We start from the raw sequence: 21,900 nt of genomic DNA on the forward strand, positions 1-21,900 counted from the left end.
TTGTTTCATCGGACCAGAGGACATTTCTCCAAAAAGTATGATCTTTGTCCCCAGGTGCAGCTGCAAACCGTAGTCTGCATTTTTTATGGCAGTTTTGGAGCAGTGGCTTCTTCCTTGCTGAGTGGCCTTTCAGGTTATGTCGATATAGGATTCATCTTACTGTGATTTACTTACTTGATTTGCACTTTTCGCACCAAAGTACGTTCATCTCTAGGAGACAGAACGTGTCTCCCTCCTGAGTGGTGTGATGGCTGCGTGGTCCCATGGTGTTTATACTTGTGTAATATTGTTTGTACAGATGGACGTGGTACCTTCAGCCATTTAGAAATTGCTCCCAAGGATGAACAAGACTTGTGGAGGTCTACAATTTTTTTCTGAAGTCTTGGCTGATTTCTTATGATTTTCCCATGATGCCAAGCAAAGGGGCACCTGAGTTTGAAGGAAGGCCTTGAAATACATCCACAGAAACACCTCCAATTGACTCAAATGATGTCAATTAGCCTATCAGAAGCTTCTAAAGCCATGACATAATTTTCTGGAATTTTCCAAGCTGTTTAAAGGCACCGTCAACTTCGTGTATGAAAACTTCTGACCCACTGGAATTGTGATACAGTGAATTATAAGTTAAATAATCTGTCTGTAAACAATTGTTGGAAAAATGACTTGTGTCAATCACAAAGTAGATGTCCTAACCGACATGCCAAAACTATAGTTTGTTGAAAAGAAAAAGTTTTAATGTCTCCACCCGAACTATATGTAAACTTCCGACTTCAACTTTATATGCTGCTGGTAGTGGCTCAAAAGTATTATTTTTTATTTTTTTACCTTTATTTTACTAGGCAAGTCAGTTAAGAACAAATTCTTATTTTCAATGACGGCCTAGGAACAGTGGGTTAACGGCCTGTTCAGGGGCAGAACGACAGATTTTGTACCTTGTCAGCTCGTGGATTTGAACTTGCAACCTTTCAATGCTCTAACCACTAGGCTACACTGCCGCCCCAATAATACATGATTAGCCTATATTTTTTTATGATATTCATTGTTACTTATTGTCACTTCATTCTAAAATTCTGAACACAATGCGTAGGCATAGTTATTATAATATAGCCTTCATTGTAGTGCCAATCTTGCCTGCACAAATTATTACAATAAAATTATATTGTCATACAGTATGTACGGATAGACATGGTGTATAGGTTTCACAGTTCAATTAAATGCTTTTACTGGTGGCAATCTTATTCACACATTGGGCAATGTAAATTTAGCACGGTTGCATTCTATGGTTTGTTTGGTTTCTGTTGTGTAGCCCACGGGCCTACTCTTTCCGCTTAAAGTGCTGTTTCCTCTCCCTCTCTATTCATTCCATTAGAATGTATGGAACGCCATATAACACCGGCCCGTCTTTCATGGTCGTGCCCTGCCCATCCACTGTTCTACACAGGCCGATTGCTGTCCTGCGTCCTATGGTTGCATAGGAGTGGACTGGAACTAAGGTGAACCCAAGAAGAGCTTGTCGAACGGCCTCGCCGACACGCCATCACCAGCATGGATTGGTATTGTAAAATAATCAGAGACAACATGTAAGCTAGTCATTCATATTTGACATTAAGTTGGCTTACGTGCATAATCATATTGCTGTTTCACATCTGTTGCTTTGCAACATCACAGTAATTGTATCAATTGAGTCATAAGCAAATCAAAACATTAAATATTTATTCCATGCTTTATGAGCTCAGGTAGACTTACTACTGCCTTTAACGCTCATCACTCTAGGCATTTTCATTTCATTTGTATTTCATCTCGTCATAAACAAAATGTATTCTGCAATAACTTGATATGTTGAGTCAGTCCTTGCAATCAGTTCCATCTCAAATAATGGTTATATTCTCCAGTCTCCCAGCAACAAACCAAGTGGTATTGGCAGTAATATATAAATGAAGAACTGTGTCTTTCAGCTTCAGTACGTTGCCTGCAGCCTATTAACGCTAATTTCTTGTTTAATAGTTCTAATAAATGTGTTCATTGTCACAGGTGGAGTTTCAGTTACTAAGAATCGGGTTACACCTTGATTGAACTGATTGGTCATAATGCTTCTCTATGCAAGCTTAAACCATTCTACCCAGCAAACAACGGTTTGGTCCCACAGTCACCACCATCTGTTTGTAAATTAAGGCTACCCAGCAATGGGTTTCACGGTTGTGCAAGGTTCATCCGTTTAGCACTCAGTTTTCATAACACTTTTACTCAAGTGCCTTTTAATGGTTGGTCCTATAGTTTCTATGGTCATGTTGCAACAGAGCCTGACCTCAAGATCTCATTATGTGTTAGACAGCTGGCCATCTGAGTACAGGTTTTACTACGGATGCTTCCCATCCATGTACTTTTGGGGGATTTTCAGGTTCAGTATACTGTACTTCATTGCCCTCACATTACGGATCATTGGTAGCTCTATTGAGAGCCTTAACTCATAGGCCTAGTGACATTATGTTGCACACAAGGTGAATCACATTACCTTGTCTCGTGCCATCTTTGTCCATTCAAATTCAATCAGCACAACTGTTCTTAAAAATGCAACAAAACAGTATTAAACCTCAAAACTAAACTTCTTGCTACTTCCTATTCAATAACATGTGATTGCAACCCTCAGACAGGGTAGTTTCCCTCCTGTAACATAACAAAATGTGCACAGGCACAGACATTACATTTAGAACAATATTTAGCCTAATAGAAAGAAATATGGCATATCCCTAAACCTTTTCATAGTGACCAAAGTGTACAAATGTACCTAGGTACGTAGGCAGACAGTATCTAGCTACATCCATATCTATCAGGGAGGCTTAGACAAATATGTTTGTAGTAAAACCAGCTATTCAGTTTCAGAGATTTACAACAGTAAATTCCTGTATTATTGTTTCTCCTCATTGTTAGTAAACTTAGCTATCTAGTTTACTTGATAGCCAATAAATGTTACTTACATCTGTTTATAATATTATTTTTGCATCATGCCTATGATTTTGTGAGTTTGAAAGGCATCCACTGTCATAATCATAACCAATGTCAAAAGCCTTGTCAATTATGTTACTGTAAAAAAGGCCATGCCTGTGCACGGTGACTTTCCCTACAGTCCCAATGGAGTGAGTTCTTCCCCTCTCAGGGGTCTATTACCGCCTCTTGGTTTCAGCCAATCTGTGTGCCCGAATGGACATTTGGACTCTGGCTCCTCCCACACTACCTCAGCGTGGTTATTGTCTTCAGCCAATTAGGACACAAAGTTTGGCTGGGGACCATGTTTTCTAGAAGTGTTTGTATGTGCATCAGCAACGTAAATTGGGCCACTCAGGAACGTTTCTTTTCATCATAAATAACTCCCAGTCGTTGCCGATAATAGGCATACCCATAACATGATCCTGAAGAGTGGTACTCAGAATGTGTTGTGTTGGATATGACCCAAACATAACGTTTTTTATTCATGACATAACGTTCAATGCTTTGCCAAATCTTTTGCAGTTTTACTTTTGTGCCTTATTGCAAGAAGGATGGAATATTCGTTATTCTGTACAGGCTTTCTTCTTTTAGAAAGTATTGTGGAGTAACTACAATGTTGTTGATCCATCCTAATTTTTTCTCCTATCACAGTCATTAAACTCTGTATCACAAAAAATCTGAACTCATCATGAGGGGACGCAATTGTTCGCGCGTCTGCTTACCGACACCATTCTGCTGGTGGAGTGAGTATACACACCATTCCAACACAGAATAGCTGCCTTTTAACATATTTCATTACAATTATTTGTAAGGAAAACTATTTCACTGATATTGTAATTAATTATAGGTCATGTTTCATAGAAATCTGGAAACACTGGACAATTACTTCAAGCAATTTTTTTATTGGAACTCCTGTTAGCATCATTACATACATTCCCTCCCAGGATATTTCAAGCCAGGATCTGAAAAACAAGCACGTGCCAACAAGGGGCCCTGAGCCATCTTTAGGGCCACGAGATAGCTCTCCTCTGAGGCCTGCTTGCCAAATCACTCCAATCGTCCTCCTCCTTGGCATCTTATAAGGGGTTATCAGCGAGCACTCACGTCTCTTGCCCTTGAAGCCTGTGGAATGTTTGCTGCTCGCCTTGTTTATGGTCAGACATGGCCCTGCAACTGCAGCTCAATGTCACTCACAAGCATCCAGCCAACCAGCTTTGTGGCAGGGCTAGTTTGTCCCTCGTTGGGGTTGCATTCCCTGCTGGTGTTGACTCCACAGTAGCCACTTTATGTCCATGTGTCTAAGACAGCCTGCCGGACTTTTTGCGTCATTTTGCACATTTTCTACCTTTTCCCCCCATCATAAATTTAAAAGCATTGGATTTGGAGTAAGCGTTGACTGGACGAAGTTTCAACCATTGTGAAAACCTGGACGCATTAAGTAAAGTGTTACCGATAACTGAAACAAAACATGACAGAAATAGTATAACGCATTGTGTTTAATGATGAAGCAAAAAATTGCTGCCAAATAAATTATATAAAAAAATATCCATAAGCAACAGTTCTGATTTGTACAACAGAGCAGAATCATTTTCAGTAACTCAAGAGTATTTAAAGTTGTCTAAATGTGTTGTTTCAGTGTCTTCTCTTCTCTCAAACACATGACCTTTGTATGTTTGTCATTTATGACATATGTAATGTTATAGCTATCATCATATATTTCATATGTTTGGAACACCACTGTTCTCCAATTTCAGTTTGAAAGAAGTGTTAAACAAAAGAAGCAGGAAAAAAGTCATACCAAATTGATTTAACCATTGGAAGACATTTTCAGACTCTTTGAAGTGTTAGTTTCATAATTTTCATAGATTGGTCAAAGTGTTGTTATTTTCTTTGTCATCACCAGTTGTTAGGAAGATTAATCAAGATGCTTTAGTAGAGAATGTCCTTCTGGTAAATTAATCATATTGAAAGCTAATGCTGCTCCCATCTTTGGCCTTACTTTGATTGAGAGACTATCCGTAGCTATAGTATGTGCTGTTTATGTGTTAAATGTGTCTTGTGTATAGTCTTCTCTTTAAAAAATAGTTTTTTAAATGTAACCTTTATTTAACTACGTAAGTCAGTTAAGAACAAATTCTTATTTACAATGACAGCCAACCAGGGAACAGCAGGTTAACTGCCTTGTTCAGGGACAGAACCTTGTCTGCTCAGAGATTCAATCCAGCAACCTTTCAGTTACTGGCCCAACGCTCTAACCACTAGGCTACCTGCAGTATCTCTTCATGCAGGCTCAAATGCCAGTTACCGTCAATGTGATCAAGCTGGCAAGAATGTTGGTATAGTGCAAATTTCAACATTCATTATTTTTATGTACAAAGACAAAGTAGTTCAGAAATGAATAACAATAATAATAATTAGAATAATAAACCCTGTTAATAATTATATTAGTGTTTGGCTCCAGTAGCTGGTCAAACCTATGTCTTTCAAGTATCTCTCAACAATAACAATACAAACATTTGAAACACAGACACACATTTGGAGAAAAAAAGTATTAAAAAAAGTCTACTTTGTATACAATTAAGAAACAAAACACATATAAAGAAACATTAACAAAAATACAACACATCGTAATACTTCATCAGTTGCATAGTTTTTTTTCAGGGAACTGTTCCATGTTCATTGCAGTGCAGAGAAGCAGGAATCACATTGCGCATAAACAGTGATAAGTAGTCTCACTCTGTCTCCATTTAACAAAAATATATGATGTATCTCTTTTTTATCTGAAAGTGCCACAGAGACTATTCCGATTTAACGATACCCTGTCAGATAATAAGACAAAACAGACAGATCAGTCAAAGAACTCCCCAAAAATGTATTGTCCATCATACCAGTTATATTATGTCCATCATATCAATGGTGCCTTCTTATTATGGATGAGTCTTTTACTGCTCTGTACTGTCTCTTACGAGCAGCCGCACTCATCCACAATCATGTTCTGGATGTCCTTCTTGATGATCTTCTGCTCCTCGTTGTAGTAGAGCATGGACATGGCGCGTAGTCGCGTGGGCACGCAGCATGACTTGATGTTTTGGAAGGGCGCGTAGCCCCGCATGCGGTAGTGGTTAATGACAGTGGAGTGAAAGGACAGCGAGGAACCAGTGATGCTGGCTACATGGCTGGGGCAGTCACCCTCGCAGTAGTTGGCGTGGTAGCCTGGCGGCGCGATGATCCAGTCGTTCCAGCCGATGTCCTTGAAGTTGACATAGAACTGCCTCTTGCAGCACATGTGCATCTTGTCATCGCACTCCAGGCCTCGTTTGGCACGGCGGTGAGCGTGTTCCTCCTTGCCAGGCCGCAGTACGACCATGAGGAACGGCCGATGGGACTGTTCCCTCTCCCGTCCCGGTTGCTCGTCCTCGGTGAGGACCAAGACGGGTTTGGCACCCACCTCGGTGCACAGTGGGCAGGAGACTCGCAGGTCCAGGACTCTGCCACCGGTATCCAACAGGGACTGGATGCTGCGTGGCACGGGGAGAGTATGCCAGCCGCTGCGCCGTGTGTCCACCATCTTCTCTGACACCAACTCCTCCTCCTCGCCCTGGGTCTCGGTGGAGGTGGAGGCAGAGCCTGGAGCTTTCGGCTTCTGCCGGCGGCGCTGCAGAAGCTGGATGTTCACTTTTCCCTTGCCCCACCCTTTCCCCTTGGCCAGCTTCAGGAAGAGCCACACGTTGGCCTGCTCCACCACCGAGAGCTCGCTGCCCTCCTTGGAAATGTCAAAGGTCATGGCAGATGGAGAGTTTCCTAGAGCAGGAAAGGGAATAGGGCATTTAGTCATCACAATGAGAGCAATGCTTCAAATGTTCACAGTCATTTTGGTTAGGCAACACATGCATGTTTTTGGGGCTCTGCTAAAAACAAATGAGTATGTTGAAAAAAGGCTGTACAGAAATGATGACTGGAGCTGTGCCCCTTTCTGTCCAATAATGTAATTTCTGAAAAATATTTCTGTCCTTTTAGGGAACCCCTTTTGGCTTAAGAGCAACACCAGAGGTAAAAGCCGTACAGCCTCTTGCTTACTCTGTGTATTAAATAGAGCTTTGGGGTAAAGGAGAGATACACTATATGACCAAAAAAAGGTATGTGGACACCTCCTCATCGAACATCTCAATCCAAAATCATAGTCATTAATATGGAGTTGGTCCCCCATTTGCTGCTATAACAGCCTCCACTCGTTCCACTAGATGTTGGAACATTGCTGCGGGGACTTGCTTCCATTCAGCCACAAGAGCATTAGTGAGGTTGGGCACTGATGTTTGGTGATTAGGCCTTGTCGCAGTCAGCGTTCCAATTCATCCCAAAGGTGTTTGATGGGGTTTAGGCCATGCCTGTGTGCAGGCCAGACAAGTTCTTCCACACCGATCTCCACAAACCATTTCTGTATGGAACTCACTTTGTGCACAGGAAACAGGAAAGGGCCTTCCCCAAACTGTTGCCACAAAGTTGGAAGCACAACATTGTCTACAATGACATTGTAAATCAAATCAAATAATATTTTATTGGTCACATACACGTGATTAGCAGATGTTATTTTGGGTGTAGCGAAATGCTTGTGCTTCCAGCTCAGACAGTGCAGTAATATCTAACAAGTAACATCTAACAATTTACACAATCTATACCCAATACACACAAACCTAAGTATGAATCAATTGAGACTATATACAAATGGACGAGCGATGTCAGAGCAGAACGAACTAAGATACAGTAGAATAGTATAGAATACAGTATATACATATGAGATAAGTAATGCAAGATATCTAAACATTATTAAGTGAATGAGATACCGTAAAATAGTATAGAAAACAGTATATACATATGAGATGAGTAATGCCAGATGTGTAAACATTAAGTAACTAAGATACCGTATAATAGTATAGAATACAGTATATACATATGAGATGAGTAATGCTAGATGTGTAAACATTAAGTAACTAAGATACCGTATAATAGTATAGAATACAGTATATACATATGAAATGATTAATGCAAGATTATTAAACATTATTAAGTGACTAAGATACTGTAGAATAGTATAGAATACAGTATATACATATGAGATGAGTAAATGCCAGATATGTAAACATTATTAAAGTGACTCGTGTTCCATTCCTTAAAGTGGCCAGTGTTCTCTCGTCTATGTCTATAGGCAGCAGCCTCTATTGTGCTTGTGATGGCTGTTTAACAGTCTGATGGCCTTGAGATAGAAGCAGTTTTTCAGCCTCTCAGTCCCAGCTTTGATGCACCTGTACTGACCTCGTCTTCTGGCTAATAGTGGGGTGAACAGGCAGTGGCTCAGGTGGTTGATGTCCTTGATGATCTTTTTGGCCTTCCTGTGACATCGGGTGCTGTAGGTGTCCTGGAGGGCAGGAAGGTGAGGGTTTTAGGTGACAAGCCAAATTTCTTTAGCCTCCTGAGGTTGAAGAGGCTCTGTTGCTCTGTCTGTGTGGGTGGTCCATTTCAATTTGTCAGTGATGTGTACACCAAGGAACTTGAATCTTTTCACCTTCTCCACTGCAGTCCCGTCGATGTTAATAGAGGGGTGGACCCTCTACTGTTTCCTGAAGTCCACGATCATCTCCTTTGTTTTGTTGACGTTGTATGCTTTAGCGTTAAGATTTATCTTCACTGGAACTAAGGTGCCAAGCCAGAACCATGAAAAACAGCCCCAGACCATTATTCCTCCTCCACAAAACTTTACAGCTGGCATTATGTATTGGGGCAGGTAGCGTTCTCCTGGCATCCGCCATACCCAGATTCGTCCGTCGGACTACCAGATGGTGAAGCGTGATTGATCCCTCCAGAGAATAGGTTTTCACTGCTCCAGAGTCTAATGGTGGCGATCTTTACACCACTCCAGTCAACGTTTGGCATTGCACATCGTGATGTTAGGCTTGTATGTGGCTAGTTGGCCATAGAAATCTATTTCATGAAGCTCCCAACTAATAGTTTTTTGTTGTTTTTTGGGGGGGCTGGATCTTGTGCAATGTTGGTTCCAGAGGCAGTTTGGAACACCGAGGACAGATGATTTTTATGCTCTACACCCTTCAGCACTCGGTGGTCCTGTTCTGTGAGCTTGCGTGGCCTACCACTTTGTGGCTGAGCTGTAGTTGCTCTAATACATTTCCACTTCCCAATAATAGCACTTTCAGTTGAACGGGGCCGCTCTAGTAGGGCAGAAAGTTGACTAACTGACTTGTTGTAAAGTTGGCATCCTATGATGGTTCCACATTGAAAGTCACTGAGCTCCTCTTTAAGGTCATTCTAATGCCAAAGTTTGTCTATGGAGATTGCATGGCTGTGTGCTCGATTTTATACACCAGTCAGCAATGGGTATGGCTGAAATAGCCAAAACCACTCATTTGAAGGGGTGTCCACATACTTTTGTATATATAGTGTATAGTGTATTATGCATGCTATTGACAGTGGACACTCCATTCTATCCAAACTCCATACTCTGTACAAGACTGTATTTGTTCAAGGTCTGTCATGTCTGATTAGGTGGGCTCGGAAGTATCTTCCCCAGTCACTTTGGCTTCTGTTTACTTAGGAAAGCAATGGGCTATGAGAGGGTTGTTGTGAGCCTGGTTACACTTTATAATACCCGCCTAGTTACTTTCATGAATAAACGGTAGGTTAGGGTCCTGGAAATGCAGTGATTGGACATGTGTATGGTGCCCATATTAGGACAGCCTCATGGACACCAATTGGACATATTTATTGTCTGATATGGCTATTGTTCACACTTAATCGCTTAAAAAATCTATTAAAATAAATGTTATACAAACGTATGAATTTGAAAATAAACGTTTTCAAATAAATACTAATACACTCATCCTTATTCATGAAAGCTCTTATAAAGTGTTATTTCTAAAACAGATCCCCTTTTAATCTCATACTCTCAAACAAACTTGAGTTAATCAGAGCGTGTAGGACATTCTAACCCACAACACAAACTGTCTTCTTTAATCTCTCTGAGTCCTGCAGGATTGAGAGGGCCTTTGTGGGTTGTTTACACGCCACAGTCCTGGGTCATGTCCAGTAGGGAGAACATTTTTTGAAAGGAAGAGGTAACTTCCTGAACTTGTCCAATAAGAAACGTTTGTTTAGGCCTACATTTTAAAATGGACCCAGGAGTGGTGGCCTGTCTACGGAGAGCTACTGAGAAGTCTCTCTCCACTGTCACCATGCTGCAATTGAGACAAAGTTCAACCATGTGCAACCCGTCACTTTACAACACACATCCCAACACACATCCCCATTTGCCAGCCCATCTCACATTGCATACCTATTTTAAGGAAAAAGGCACAACGCTGGAAAGAGGCACAACTCAGACACTTCATTCAGGATAAAGTGGAGTTAGCCTGCCCAGGAGCAGGTTAGAGCTGAAGGATTTCTTGCCATAGAAATGTACCTGCATGGGTAAAAGGTGAGAAACCTTGGTGTCAACGGTTATCCCAAGTTGAACTCAGAATTTACCAAAGTTAGCTCAGTAACTCCTCTATCCCACGAAGAAGTATACCCCTCAGATCATGACATGGAATAACAACAGATAAATAATCTTTAGGTGACCACAACAATGGATACTTTGTCCTGGACTAAATTCAATTGTGCCCACGTATAGAATTCCTCATTACATCTGACTAAATTCAAGTTCAATCCTCTCCTGTAGCACTTCCAATGTCCAGTATAAGATAACACAAACAAACAAAACAGGGAGAATAGAAAAGCTTGAAAGCGAAGCGCCTCTAAATATATTTGGCTAGATAGCGCAGCAGATTAAAAAAAGAAAAGCATCTTCATCTTCCAAGAAATCTCAGTCGGCGAGGAAAGACCATCGCCACTACAGGAATGTCATTAACGATATGTTATTGGTTCCTGACCATTCATTCAGAGAAGACAGTAGTGCTGATTGCTGTGAGAGGTGGCAGGCGCCTCTCTCTCTCTGTCCCCTCCCTTCTCAATATTTTGGTCCTCTCCCTCTCTCTCTCTTTCTCTCTTGGTCGCCCTCTTTTTCTCTTTCTCTTTATTCTCTCTCTTTTTTTCTCTCTCTCTATCCTCTCTCTCCCCCATCCCCATATCCACTTATAGCCTCCACAGTAATTATTTGGCCCCATATTTGGATGAATGAAGTGATTATGTACGGTTAGAAACCCCGCAGGTATGTCGGTCGGGCCCTTCGACACCCCCCCCCCCACCCCACCCCATCCGGCGCTTCGTTAATGCCCCCCTAATTTCACCGGCACTTTTTTAAATCCAAGGTTCATACAAAAGGGTGGTTATTTAAAGCACCAAGCCATTATGCACATTTATGTAAGCAAACAAGCAGGAGAAGAATGTGCTTGTCACATGCTGGTTGCGCCGCTCTGCTGCCATACACGATGGCCAGCCCACAATCAGGAGAGCCTCCAGAATCAGAGCATCCCCCTCAGAGCACACTGTTGCACGTGGAGGGGATACATGTTGTAGTTCCGATGCATTGTATTAAAACTCTCCTATTTTTGTTTTCGCATCGTTGTCTGATCTCATCTCTGATTCATCCACTTCACACCTGCATATGAAAATTCCCAACTGTAGATGTGAACGTGGTTGACGTATTTCAATCAAGTGGTTGACCCGCTGTTGTAAAATTCTGAAAACCTAGGCCTAAAATGCAAAAACGTGTCTACTTTCAGTTCCTATGCGCTGAAGTTACAACACTTAAACTCTTATTCATCACTTCTTTCGTCATACATTAGGATACAGTTGTACTGTGAAGTTTTCTGTATCGATACAAAGTGCCACTAGACTTCACCAACCAAACGCTGGGTATAACTTAAACTGGGTTAGGTCACATTCAGAGCCTGATCTTGTGGTAGCGTTGGTAGGATGACAGTAGCTTTAAGGACGATTTTCCCCCGACTGCCTATCCTTAGCCTTAGCAAGCAGTTGCTTATCAACAGATTGTTTGCTGATAGATTGACCATCTGTAGATCATCTATATCTATATACTAATAAAGTGTGACCCAAGTCACTACCATGTTTAAATCGGCAAGACCAACAAAGTGTGACCGAATTCGCTACCCTGTTTAAATTGACAAGACCTACAGCGGAGAAATGTATATGATTTTCCTGGATATGGCTATGGAGAAATGAATTGTTACCATTGATGTGCCCGCACACATACACACCAACTCCAAGAGAGGAGGATGGAGGAACAGGCAGATGCATGCACACACTAATACTCATGGTTATTGACACACTCACTAACACACAGTTTATTGAGCATTTGAGAGAATATTAATTTAGTCATGAATTATAGTTAATCTTGAACTACATTTATACACATCTAGCATGTCACATAATTTACAATTCCTTGTTATTAATCTCATACCAACATTTCATGTAGCCTTTATTTAACCTGGCAAGCCGGCTAAGAACAAATTCTTATTTCCAATGATGACCTGGCAAGCCTATTTTGCAAAATCCTTAAGTGCCCTCAAGTAGCTGAGTACACACTGAAATCATTTTGAGTCAAAAGCCGCATTCGACACTCGCTTTAAGCGTGGGGAACTCGTGCTAGCTAAGGATGCCAAGGCACGTGGGTAGTCGGTGCGCATAACCCCCGAACGAAGAAATTGCAAAGGGACGTCAATAGTTTAATCTAAGCCGTGTTACACTACAAATTTGAAGAGAAAGCCTTAAGCACCACAGACACACATCAATATTGAAACAGACCCAAACCCAGGCACACACATTTTACACATGCAGGTAGCACGTTATTTAATTGCCCGCTTGCATACTTTTAATTACATTTTTAAATCATCACTGTATATCTAATAAATCACTGTGTGTTTATTTCATGAAAACAAATTCAAATTTTAATCATTTATTTCCACGAGCCTTCTTTTGCCATTGGAAATGCTCAGTCTGATCGTGATGATAAAAAATGTAAATATATTTACATACACAGCACTGATTGGTCGATAGGATCGTCTAGACTCTAGAGTCTACCCAGTTTAGAACTTCAAAGTAGGAGGATGCATATGCAAATAAAAGATCATTGGTCATTGGTCAGAATAATCAGATCAGATTGTGAAAATTTCCTTCCCACCTAAACAGGCTGAAATTCCAGGAGGTTTTTTTAAGGCTCTTAAAACTAAAAGGGTTTTATCATAATTTTCACAATTTCAGGGTGTTATTTCAACCTCATAGTGTGAAAATATTATTTTATTTTTGGGACTGCGCTGCCCTTTTAAACAACAGTTTTCACGGGTTTACCTGATATTTATCAGGAAATAATTATGTGATAACAGTGAGTACTTTCAGGTACTATAACAAAGGATTAATGGTGCTGAGTGGTGCTTCTTTAAATGAATCAAACAAATCAAGAAAGTAATTGATGTTACTACTGTAACTGCTAACCAAACAAACATACAGAGGCACACAAAATCGCTGACTCACCTGGCTCGGCAAAGGTAATGATTTCGGAGGGCGGCTCGGGCAGCGCCGCCCACTCACCGCCAGCACCCCCCGGTCCCTCCACCTGGATCTCCACCCTGCCGTCCTCACCCACATGGCCAACGTGTAGTTTCTTGATGGCGTTGAGCAGGGCAGCGCGTGGCACCGGGTGCGTGACGTTGGGCCGTGCACTCAGGTGGAGCATGTTGAGGATGTGCCGCTTCACCGCTTCCACCATGTCCGTTTGGCCCGAAGTCCGAGCCACAGATTCAGATGCTGATTCAAATCCAGGAGGGACCGGGTCATAACCCCTCGTCATCTGGGCCAGCACACAGGACGGACAGTTGGTCACCTGGGTCTCCTCCACCAGCCCCTGCTCTGGCATTGCCACATCCACAGCTGCCAGAGGTCCAGCCAAAGTAGGGGATCCACATCCTGTCTGAAGCCTGGCGAGAAGCAACGCCAGCACCCCGGCAAACGCAGCTAACAAGGGCATCCTGTGCCACAGAATGCCGACTCACACACGTGCACACAATATTTGGAGAAGGGTGAGTAGAGGACAGCAGCACACCGGACAGCTCTCCTCACCTTATCTCTCCCGATTCACAAGGTGTTGATGGAGTTTCACCGACACCAACAAAGCACTTGTGTGTGAGACAGAAATAACAAGTTTGAGAAAAGTACAATCCTTCTCTAAGTGAGGTGCTGCTAGCTTCAAAAAGTTGGATGTTGGAAAGTAGAGATTTGAGACCAGGCAATGCCCTTGTATTACTTAAGCACTTTACCCCACTACTATCTTTACTTTGTCCTCACAAACCAGGTCTTTGCTCCAGTCCTCATAAACCACTTCTCCTGTCAATTCCAGAAAAGCAAGCTCTTTGCTTTGTAAAACCATTCCTCTTGTTTTGTCCAGTTGGTAAAATAAGGTTTACTGTATAAAAACAGAATATCTTGTCCAGTCTTTGTAAAAATAAAGTGTTTGGGAGAGTGTGCACTCTAGTTTAGTCCTTGCAAAAAGAAGTGTGGTGGTGTCCTGTCCTGCTGATATGCACAGCACTGGAGAAACCTCAGAGAGCTCACTATATCGGAGTTGAATGGCTTTGTCGAAGTGGGCAGGGTTAGAGTGCCTCTCACTCTCACCACTCTCTCTTTTGCCTCTCACTGTAATTATACCTCCCCCCTTCCTTTATCCCTCCCTCTATACCCCCCATTACTACTGTGTGTTTCATTACTTCTGAATCACAACTATGTGTTCATCCTTTTAAATTTTAACTAACAAGTTAAATTTCAGGCAAACACAAGAGTCAGTCAGGTCACCTCCACAAGTTAGTCTATGTTTTTTGCTTGAAATTTCTTTCTCTGTTTTGCTATCTTTCTATATAGTGTCTGCATTGGATGGTTTTTGTAGCATGCTTGTGGGGTTTTCTTGCACGTCACGATGGAGGAGGCGGAAGAGGCACTGTGTGCGCACTGAGTCTCCCTGATTCATTCATACCACACACCAACACACACACAGACGTGTTCACCCTCATCCACATTTTCACACACACACCCCAGCAAGCACATAACGTTCTGAGAACCATATGTTTCTTAGAGCTTGGGGAGAGCATGGTTGTCCTATGGTTATTTTGCATAAACCTTCCCACAGCTTTCTGGGAATGGTGCAGGATAGTTGCTTGGCTTTGGAACATTCTCAGCACATTTAACAAACTTCACAAAAAAATAAGTACTTTCTTACTTTACTTTTCCTAAAAGTTCAAACATGGTTACATTTAAATTCAGTTTTGGTAATGTTCTAGGAACTTTCTCCAACTGGTTTGACAAAGAAATAACGTTTTTCTGTGGGATATTTCGTGGCTCTTTTTAAAGTCATGTTCTCAAATTGTTCTGAGAACTTTAAGAAAACCACAAGAACACTTTAGTAACGTTCAGAGAACACTCTAAGAATGTTATTTAAAAACGTATACATTCCGTTCTCAGCATCAACAAAACGTTTGGTCAGGTGTGTTCTTAATGAGTGCTTGTTTCTTTTGAAATTGGGTCTGTTTGAATAGACTAAAATGAACAGCTTTGTTTGAGTAAAAAATAATAATAATAACATGGGATGCTAGTTCCACCCTGGTGGCACAGTGGACTAAGTCCGTGGATAGAGAACAAAAGATCATAGGTTTGACACTACTGATGCCGTGCCACAATAACAAATAAATGTGATTGCATGATTAATGTCTAAGCAAATTAATTCCCCTGTGTCCTATCTGTGCTTGGTGTTCAACACAGTTAAACTAAGCCATAAGTTTTATTTAATTACCTTCAAATAACCTACAATTTTCATTCTCAGAACGTTAATAAAACCATAGTAAAATATTCTCAGAACGTCCCTGAAACCTAAAAATCTATGTTCCTAGAAAAGGTGAAATGTTCACTTCTGTTCTCAGAATGTTAAATAGTTTTTCCTTTATACTGGTGAGGAAACGTAATAGCTTTGTTCCCAGAATCAATGGGGAACCAAAAACGTACATTCCCACAACTTCCAAGGAACCAAATGTACTAGCTGGGATAAACCGGGCATGCCCACTGACTGGTCTCAGTTCCATTTACAAAACACACACAGGTAAGCTATATTCATTACATACCTAGTGTCATCGTACCACTGATTTCACGTTGGATGGATTCTCTAGGGAATTTGTCTTCGACCCAGTTTCAAGTTTTAAGGTCACATGCACAAGTACAGCGAAATGCCTTTCTTGCAAGCTCTAAACCCAACAACACAGTAGTCAATATCAATGTAGTACCCAAGAGCCAATGTAAAGGCCTCTAGGGGTCTACATCAGCTCATGTCACGGTTATGGTGGGATTTGGTCCGCAAGACCTGGGCTCAAATAGTCAATATTTTTTATCAAACTCTTTGAGCGTTTTATTGAGCCTGCATTTGCTTCCGTTTGGGGCTATTCAATTGGCTCCATTGCACCAAGCAAGTTCATTCAAGTCTAAAATCAAATCAAATCAACTTATATTTGTCACATACACATGGTTAGCAGATGTTAATGTGAGTGTAGCGAAATGCTTGTGCTTCTAGTTCCGACAATGCTGTAATAACCAATGAGTAATCTAACCTAACAATTTCCCAACAACTACCTTATACACACACAAGTGTAAAGGGATGAAGAATATGTATATAAAGATATATGAATGAGTGATGGTACAGAACGGCATAGGCAAGATGCAGTAGATGGTATCGAGTACAGTATATACATATAAGATGAGCAATTGTGGGCGGAGCAGTTGCCGTACCAGGTGCTGATACAGCCCGACAGGATGCTCTCGATTGTGCATCTGTAAAAGTTTATGAGTGCTTTTGGTGACAAGCCAAATTTCTTCAGCCTCCTGAGGTTGAAGAGGCGCTGCTGTGCCTTCTTCACCACGCTGTCTGTGGTGGACCAATTCAGTTTGTCCGTGATGTGTACGGCGAGGAACTTAAAACTTACTACCCTCTCCACTACTGTCCCGTCGATGTGGATAGGGGGGTGCTCCCTCTGCTGTTTCCTGAAGTCCACGATCATCTCCTTTGTTTTGTTGACGTTGAGTGTCAGGTTATCTTCCTGACACCACACTCCGAGGGCCCTCACCTGCTCCCTGTAGGCCGTCTCATCGTTGTTGGTAATCAAGCCTACCACTGTAGTGTCGTCTGCAAACTTGATGATTGAGTTGGAGGCGTGCATGGCCATGCAGTCGTGGGTTAACAGGGAGTACAGGAGAGGGCTCAGAACGCACCCTTGTGGGGCCCCAGTGTTGAGGATCAGCGGGGTGGAGATGTTATTACCTACCCTCACCACCTGGGGGCGGGTCGTCAGGAAGTCCAGTACCCAGTTGCACAGGGCGGGGTCGAGACCCAGGGTCTCGAGCTTGATGACGAGTTTGGAGGGTACTATGGTGTTAAATGCCGAGCTGTAGTCGATGAACAGCATTCTCACATAGGTATTCATCTTGTCCAGATGGGTTAGGGCAGTGTGCAGTGTGGTTGCGATTGCATCATCTGTGGACCTGTTGGGGCGGTAAGCAAATTGGAGTGGGTCTAGGGTGTCAGGTAGGGTGGAGGTGATATGGTCCTTGACTAGTTTACAAACAGATGTACAGAGCTGCTTCTTTCTATTCTGAACAGGGTTGAGATGAATTCCATTTCAATTCAGACAAATTCAAGAAGTTAACTGAATTACAAAGACAATTTTCCAAATTTCTTTTGAGGAAAATTGGACTTGGAATTTCAGTTTACTTCATGGACTTGACTAAATTTAAATGGAATTTACCTCTACCCTGATTCCATTTACTCTATTTTGACAAAGTAAAAATCTGTTGTTCTGCCCCTGAGCAAGGCAGTTAACCCACTGTTCCCCGGGCGCCGAAGGTATGGATGTCGATTAAATTGGGTTGGGTTAAATGCGGAAGACACATTTCAGTTGAATGCATTCAGTTGTACAACTGACTAGGTATCCCCTTTCACTTTTCCTTTATTTTGGCTATGGTCCTGATATGCTATCTTAAATCATTCTCTGTAAATTTCCATTACTTTCTTTCTTTTTACCTTATCTTACTCTTTTTACATTGTCTTTCCCTCTTTACTCCCTGTGACCTCTTTTACCCCAAGCCTTTTTCTCTCCCAGGTGGTGGTTGTTGGTGATCATCTTTGTAAAATTAGCTGTGTAAAATCTATAAGAGGCTTGTGTAATCCCAGCCAATGACTTGGAAGAGAGGACCCTTGCCCAGTGCTATACTCACTTCACTGACATCCTCCGTGCTAACGTGATGTGAGTAGGTGCCCGTTGCCCGAGCGTGATTTGGTAGTGGAACGTGTGACAGCAACGCCTCTCCAACAGTTGCCGCTCCAGCTGACTCATGGCACATGCATATCATTATCGTGCACCATCGGGTGTAAGCGTGGAGAGTGCTGTGCCATCCATTCATAATGAGCACTTATCGTTGTTATAGTCTGAGTATGAGTGGCATAGCCTAAAATAGACCCTTTGGAGTGGATGGAGAAAGAGTTGGCTCTAAATGTAGTAGTTCATCATCAGGCAAATATCTGGCCAATTTACCTTCAATCAGTTAGACACATTTAAAAGGCTATAATGGACTTTGACTACGAGGAAATACTTAATCAAGCATTATGAGTGTTTTCATGAACGCCATTATAAACTGAGTATACGAAACATTAGGAACACCACATTGAGTTGCAACCCCCCACCCCCCTTTTGCCCTCAGAACAGTCTCAATTCATCAGGGCATGGACTCTACAAGGTGTTGAAAGTGTTCCATAGGGATGCTGGCCCTTGGTGACTCCAATGACCCACAGTTGTGTCAAGTTGGCTGGATATCCTTTGGGTGGTGGACCACTCTTTATACACATAGGAAGCTGTTGAGTGTGAAAAACCCAGCAGCATTGCAGCTCTTGACACAAACTATCATACCCCGTTCAAAGGCAATTACATTTTTTGTCTTGCCCATTAACCCTCTGAATGTCACACACACAAAACAAATCAAAAACTTTGCCACATGCGCCGAATAAAACAAGTAGACCTTACCGTGAAATGCTTACTTACAAGCCCTTAACCAACAGTGCAGTTCAAGAAGAGTTAAGAATATATTTACCAAATAAACTAAAGTCAAAAATAAAATAAAATAAAAGTAACACAATAACAAGGCTATATACAGGGGTACCGGTACCGAGTCAGTGTGAGGGGTTAGAGGTTAGTTGAGGTAATTTGTACATGTAGGTAGGAGTGAAGTGACTATACAATTTAACCTGTCTCCTCTTCATCTACACTGATTGAAGTGGATTTAACAAGTGACATCAATAAGAGATCATAGCTTTCACATGTATTCACCTGGGCAGTCTGTCATGTTCTTAATGTTTTGTATGTGTTTTGTATGTGTGTTTAAGTGTAAAACTTAAACACACATGAAGGTGTTATGTAGTCTTTATGTCAGGCATTATGAATCCGTATGTATACCTCTTTGAAATAAAGTTTATTCAAATGTTCTAACGCACATATCCGGAATGGTTTGTCCGTGATTGGTATATAAAACCTGAAACCTCTCGTTTGATGTGTCACTGGTCTCTGGTGGTGCAGGACTTCCTCTCTAACAGGGGGTGTTGTGATGGGATTAGGGACTCCCTGGCATTCCTTTCTCCACCCACCCTGCCTTGTGACTCCCACCCAGATGGGGTGTGCTGGAGTAAGAGAGGAGGTGGGAGGTTTGGGTGGTGAGTCGGAACTTCCAGGAGGGGGCTGAGGTGTGAGAGTGGCTTCACCTTGAGTGCGGCTCTCTACAATGGGTAAGCTGTGAGGATGCTTGATAGGGGGTGATGGTAGGGTGTTTTCATCCCACAGGACCAATTATGGGCCAAAACACAGTTATTAGCCGACCATCATCTGCAGTCCAGGAGCCCATACAACCATCAGGAGCCAGTTAGACAGTCCTCATAGAACACAGTTTGGGACATCCTACGAACAGTAAATTAGTGGCAAATATCATGTAGTGTGAAAGGAGCTTAAAAAGAAGAGCAAAAAAATCTATCTGTAGAGTATTTAATTAGCTCTGTTTCAAACCACGATGCTGACTCATTTTTACCACACCTCTGCATTACTACCACGTGTTTTTCAAGCAAGCAGGCTTTATATCTATCTACAGCTTGAGTGGGTTCCATTACACACTGATCTGTTGGAACTGTGACGCATGTTGATGATGTAATAGTCTGACATCACACCTCTGTTCCTGACTAAGGAGCCACCTTTGCGTTTATCTGCTCGTTAAAACGTGACTTACCATCCACTGCTATATGAAATATTGGCACCATGCAGAAACATGGCAGATGGCTGGTAACAGGAGGTATTGAGTCATTATAAGTGTAAATCTCTATTTTGTGTTTTAGTGTATTACTGCTTTACAGAGACAAGTGAGTCAGCAAACTAGAGGAAACCCTCTGCGTTTCTGAATCTAAATAAGTAAATGTAATTTGCATTGACTTTTTAACTCCCTCTATTCCTCTTGAAGGGGTTTAGTATTTTACAACTTAATGTTAGACGGGTCCTCATCCTCAAAGTAGTCTATATGCAAGGTTAAACTGTAATCCGTGGTTCAGCCACTGGCTAAAGTCAGCAGAATATTATTTTGGCTTCCCCTTTAACAGATATTTAGTACCATTTTCACTGTGCTGAGCCAAACCAAGGCAAACTGTGCTGAGCTGGCCAGGTTACACATCCATGATAGTTGCTGAAACTATGCTGAAAAGGACAATTTGAAAGGAAAATATCTGAGCCAGCCCAGTACTGTTTGGCATGATAGTGTGTAAAAGGTACAAGTGAATAATCCTGGTATTTCAGAATTGTTTTATACAAATGCTTTTCTCATCCAAGTGCTTTATAAAAACCAGGCCTGAACAAATAAAAACACTAAGCTACTTTCCTTTGCTGGTACACTGCAGCCAAAGAGAGCTCACCCATTTCTTTCCCAATTCACTTTGGTGACAACATGAGCAGTGCCATTGAGGGCTATCACAATGTCTTTTTCTTCTTCTCTATATATAAATAATGCTTCTTCTTTGGTATAATGGCATTCGCACAATTTTAATGTGCATGCCGCCACCTACTGTTGCCGGATGGAAAAAATATCCCAAAATCGGAAACGATCTGGGCGGGGGAAGAATATTCACACAAACTACAATTTCTTTATTAAAATTAAAATCAACCTACTTTCTTTTAAAATGTTAAAATCTAATCAGATCCCAACACAGGCTACAGTGACTCAGCTGTGAGGTCTTGAAGTCCCAAACACATTTGGGCCACTGCCACAATGTTGGTACTTGTGCTGCACAGTTTATAACTGTAGCAATAAACACCAAAAAACCCACATTCTTCACAATAAAAGTATCTGGTTCTCTTCGACTGTTGAAAAACATTCAGATCAGGTTAGGGGGGGACATTCACCACAAAAGCTTATTTTATGGTACTTTCTCCTTTAACCTGTTCCACTGCCTCTGCATAAGATATCTGATGGATAGCCCTGATCTCTGCCTCCTCAACCTCCTTTACCCTTATAGGGCACTCCGGGAACTCAGGATTGTGGTCCCCACCACAGTTGCATCATTGATCTTCTTTATTCCGGTCTTCATACCTTAACCGTCTGCAAACATTTTCTACATAACCATATCATTTGCAGTTCTCACATTGTAATGGATTGGTCATGAACACACTCACCACATTTTGTACATATCCTAGCACCACATAGAACTCACTCCTTCAGTCAACCTCATTGGTTGGATTGAAGATTCTCTCAAGGCGCCCTCTTCCCCTGAAGCCTTGACAGCATACACCTTTATCACCCTCTGGTGGTTCAACCTGGACTCAGGGGTTGACGTAAAATAGT

General features: G+C 41.9%; 1 protein-coding gene across 1 annotated transcript; it reads right to left on the reverse strand.

The window, feature by feature from the left end:
• Positions 1-4,588: 4,588 nt before the first annotated feature.
• LOC135508183 (inhibin beta A chain-like) lies at positions 4,589-14,245 on the reverse strand. Its single transcript, XM_064928210.1, has 2 exons — positions 13,483-14,245; positions 4,589-6,786 (listed from the first exon to the last, which is right to left on the reverse strand). Exons 1-2 carry the CDS (start codon positions 13,973-13,975, stop codon positions 5,948-5,950), a joined length of 1,332 nt encoding a protein of 443 aa, XP_064784282.1. The 5' UTR covers positions 13,976-14,245; the 3' UTR covers positions 4,589-5,947.
• Between the last annotated feature and the right edge of the window lie 7,655 nt (positions 14,246-21,900).

This window comes from Oncorhynchus masou, chromosome 3 (assembly GCF_036934945.1).
Source record: "Oncorhynchus masou masou isolate Uvic2021 chromosome 3, UVic_Omas_1.1, whole genome shotgun sequence".
Lineage (NCBI taxonomy): Eukaryota > Metazoa > Chordata > Actinopteri > Salmoniformes > Salmonidae > Oncorhynchus > Oncorhynchus masou.

Excerpts from the sequence above, each read along its gene's own strand:
- LOC135508183 (XM_064928210.1), bottom strand. The coding sequence starts at position 13,975 with ATGCCCTTGTTAGCTGCGTTTGCCGGGGTGCTGGCGTTGCTTCTCGCC. Across the intron at positions 6,787-13,482 it reads CATTACCTTTGCCGAGCCAG|GAAACTCTCCATCTGCCATG; the intron begins GTGAGTCAGCGA and ends TTCCTGCTCTAG.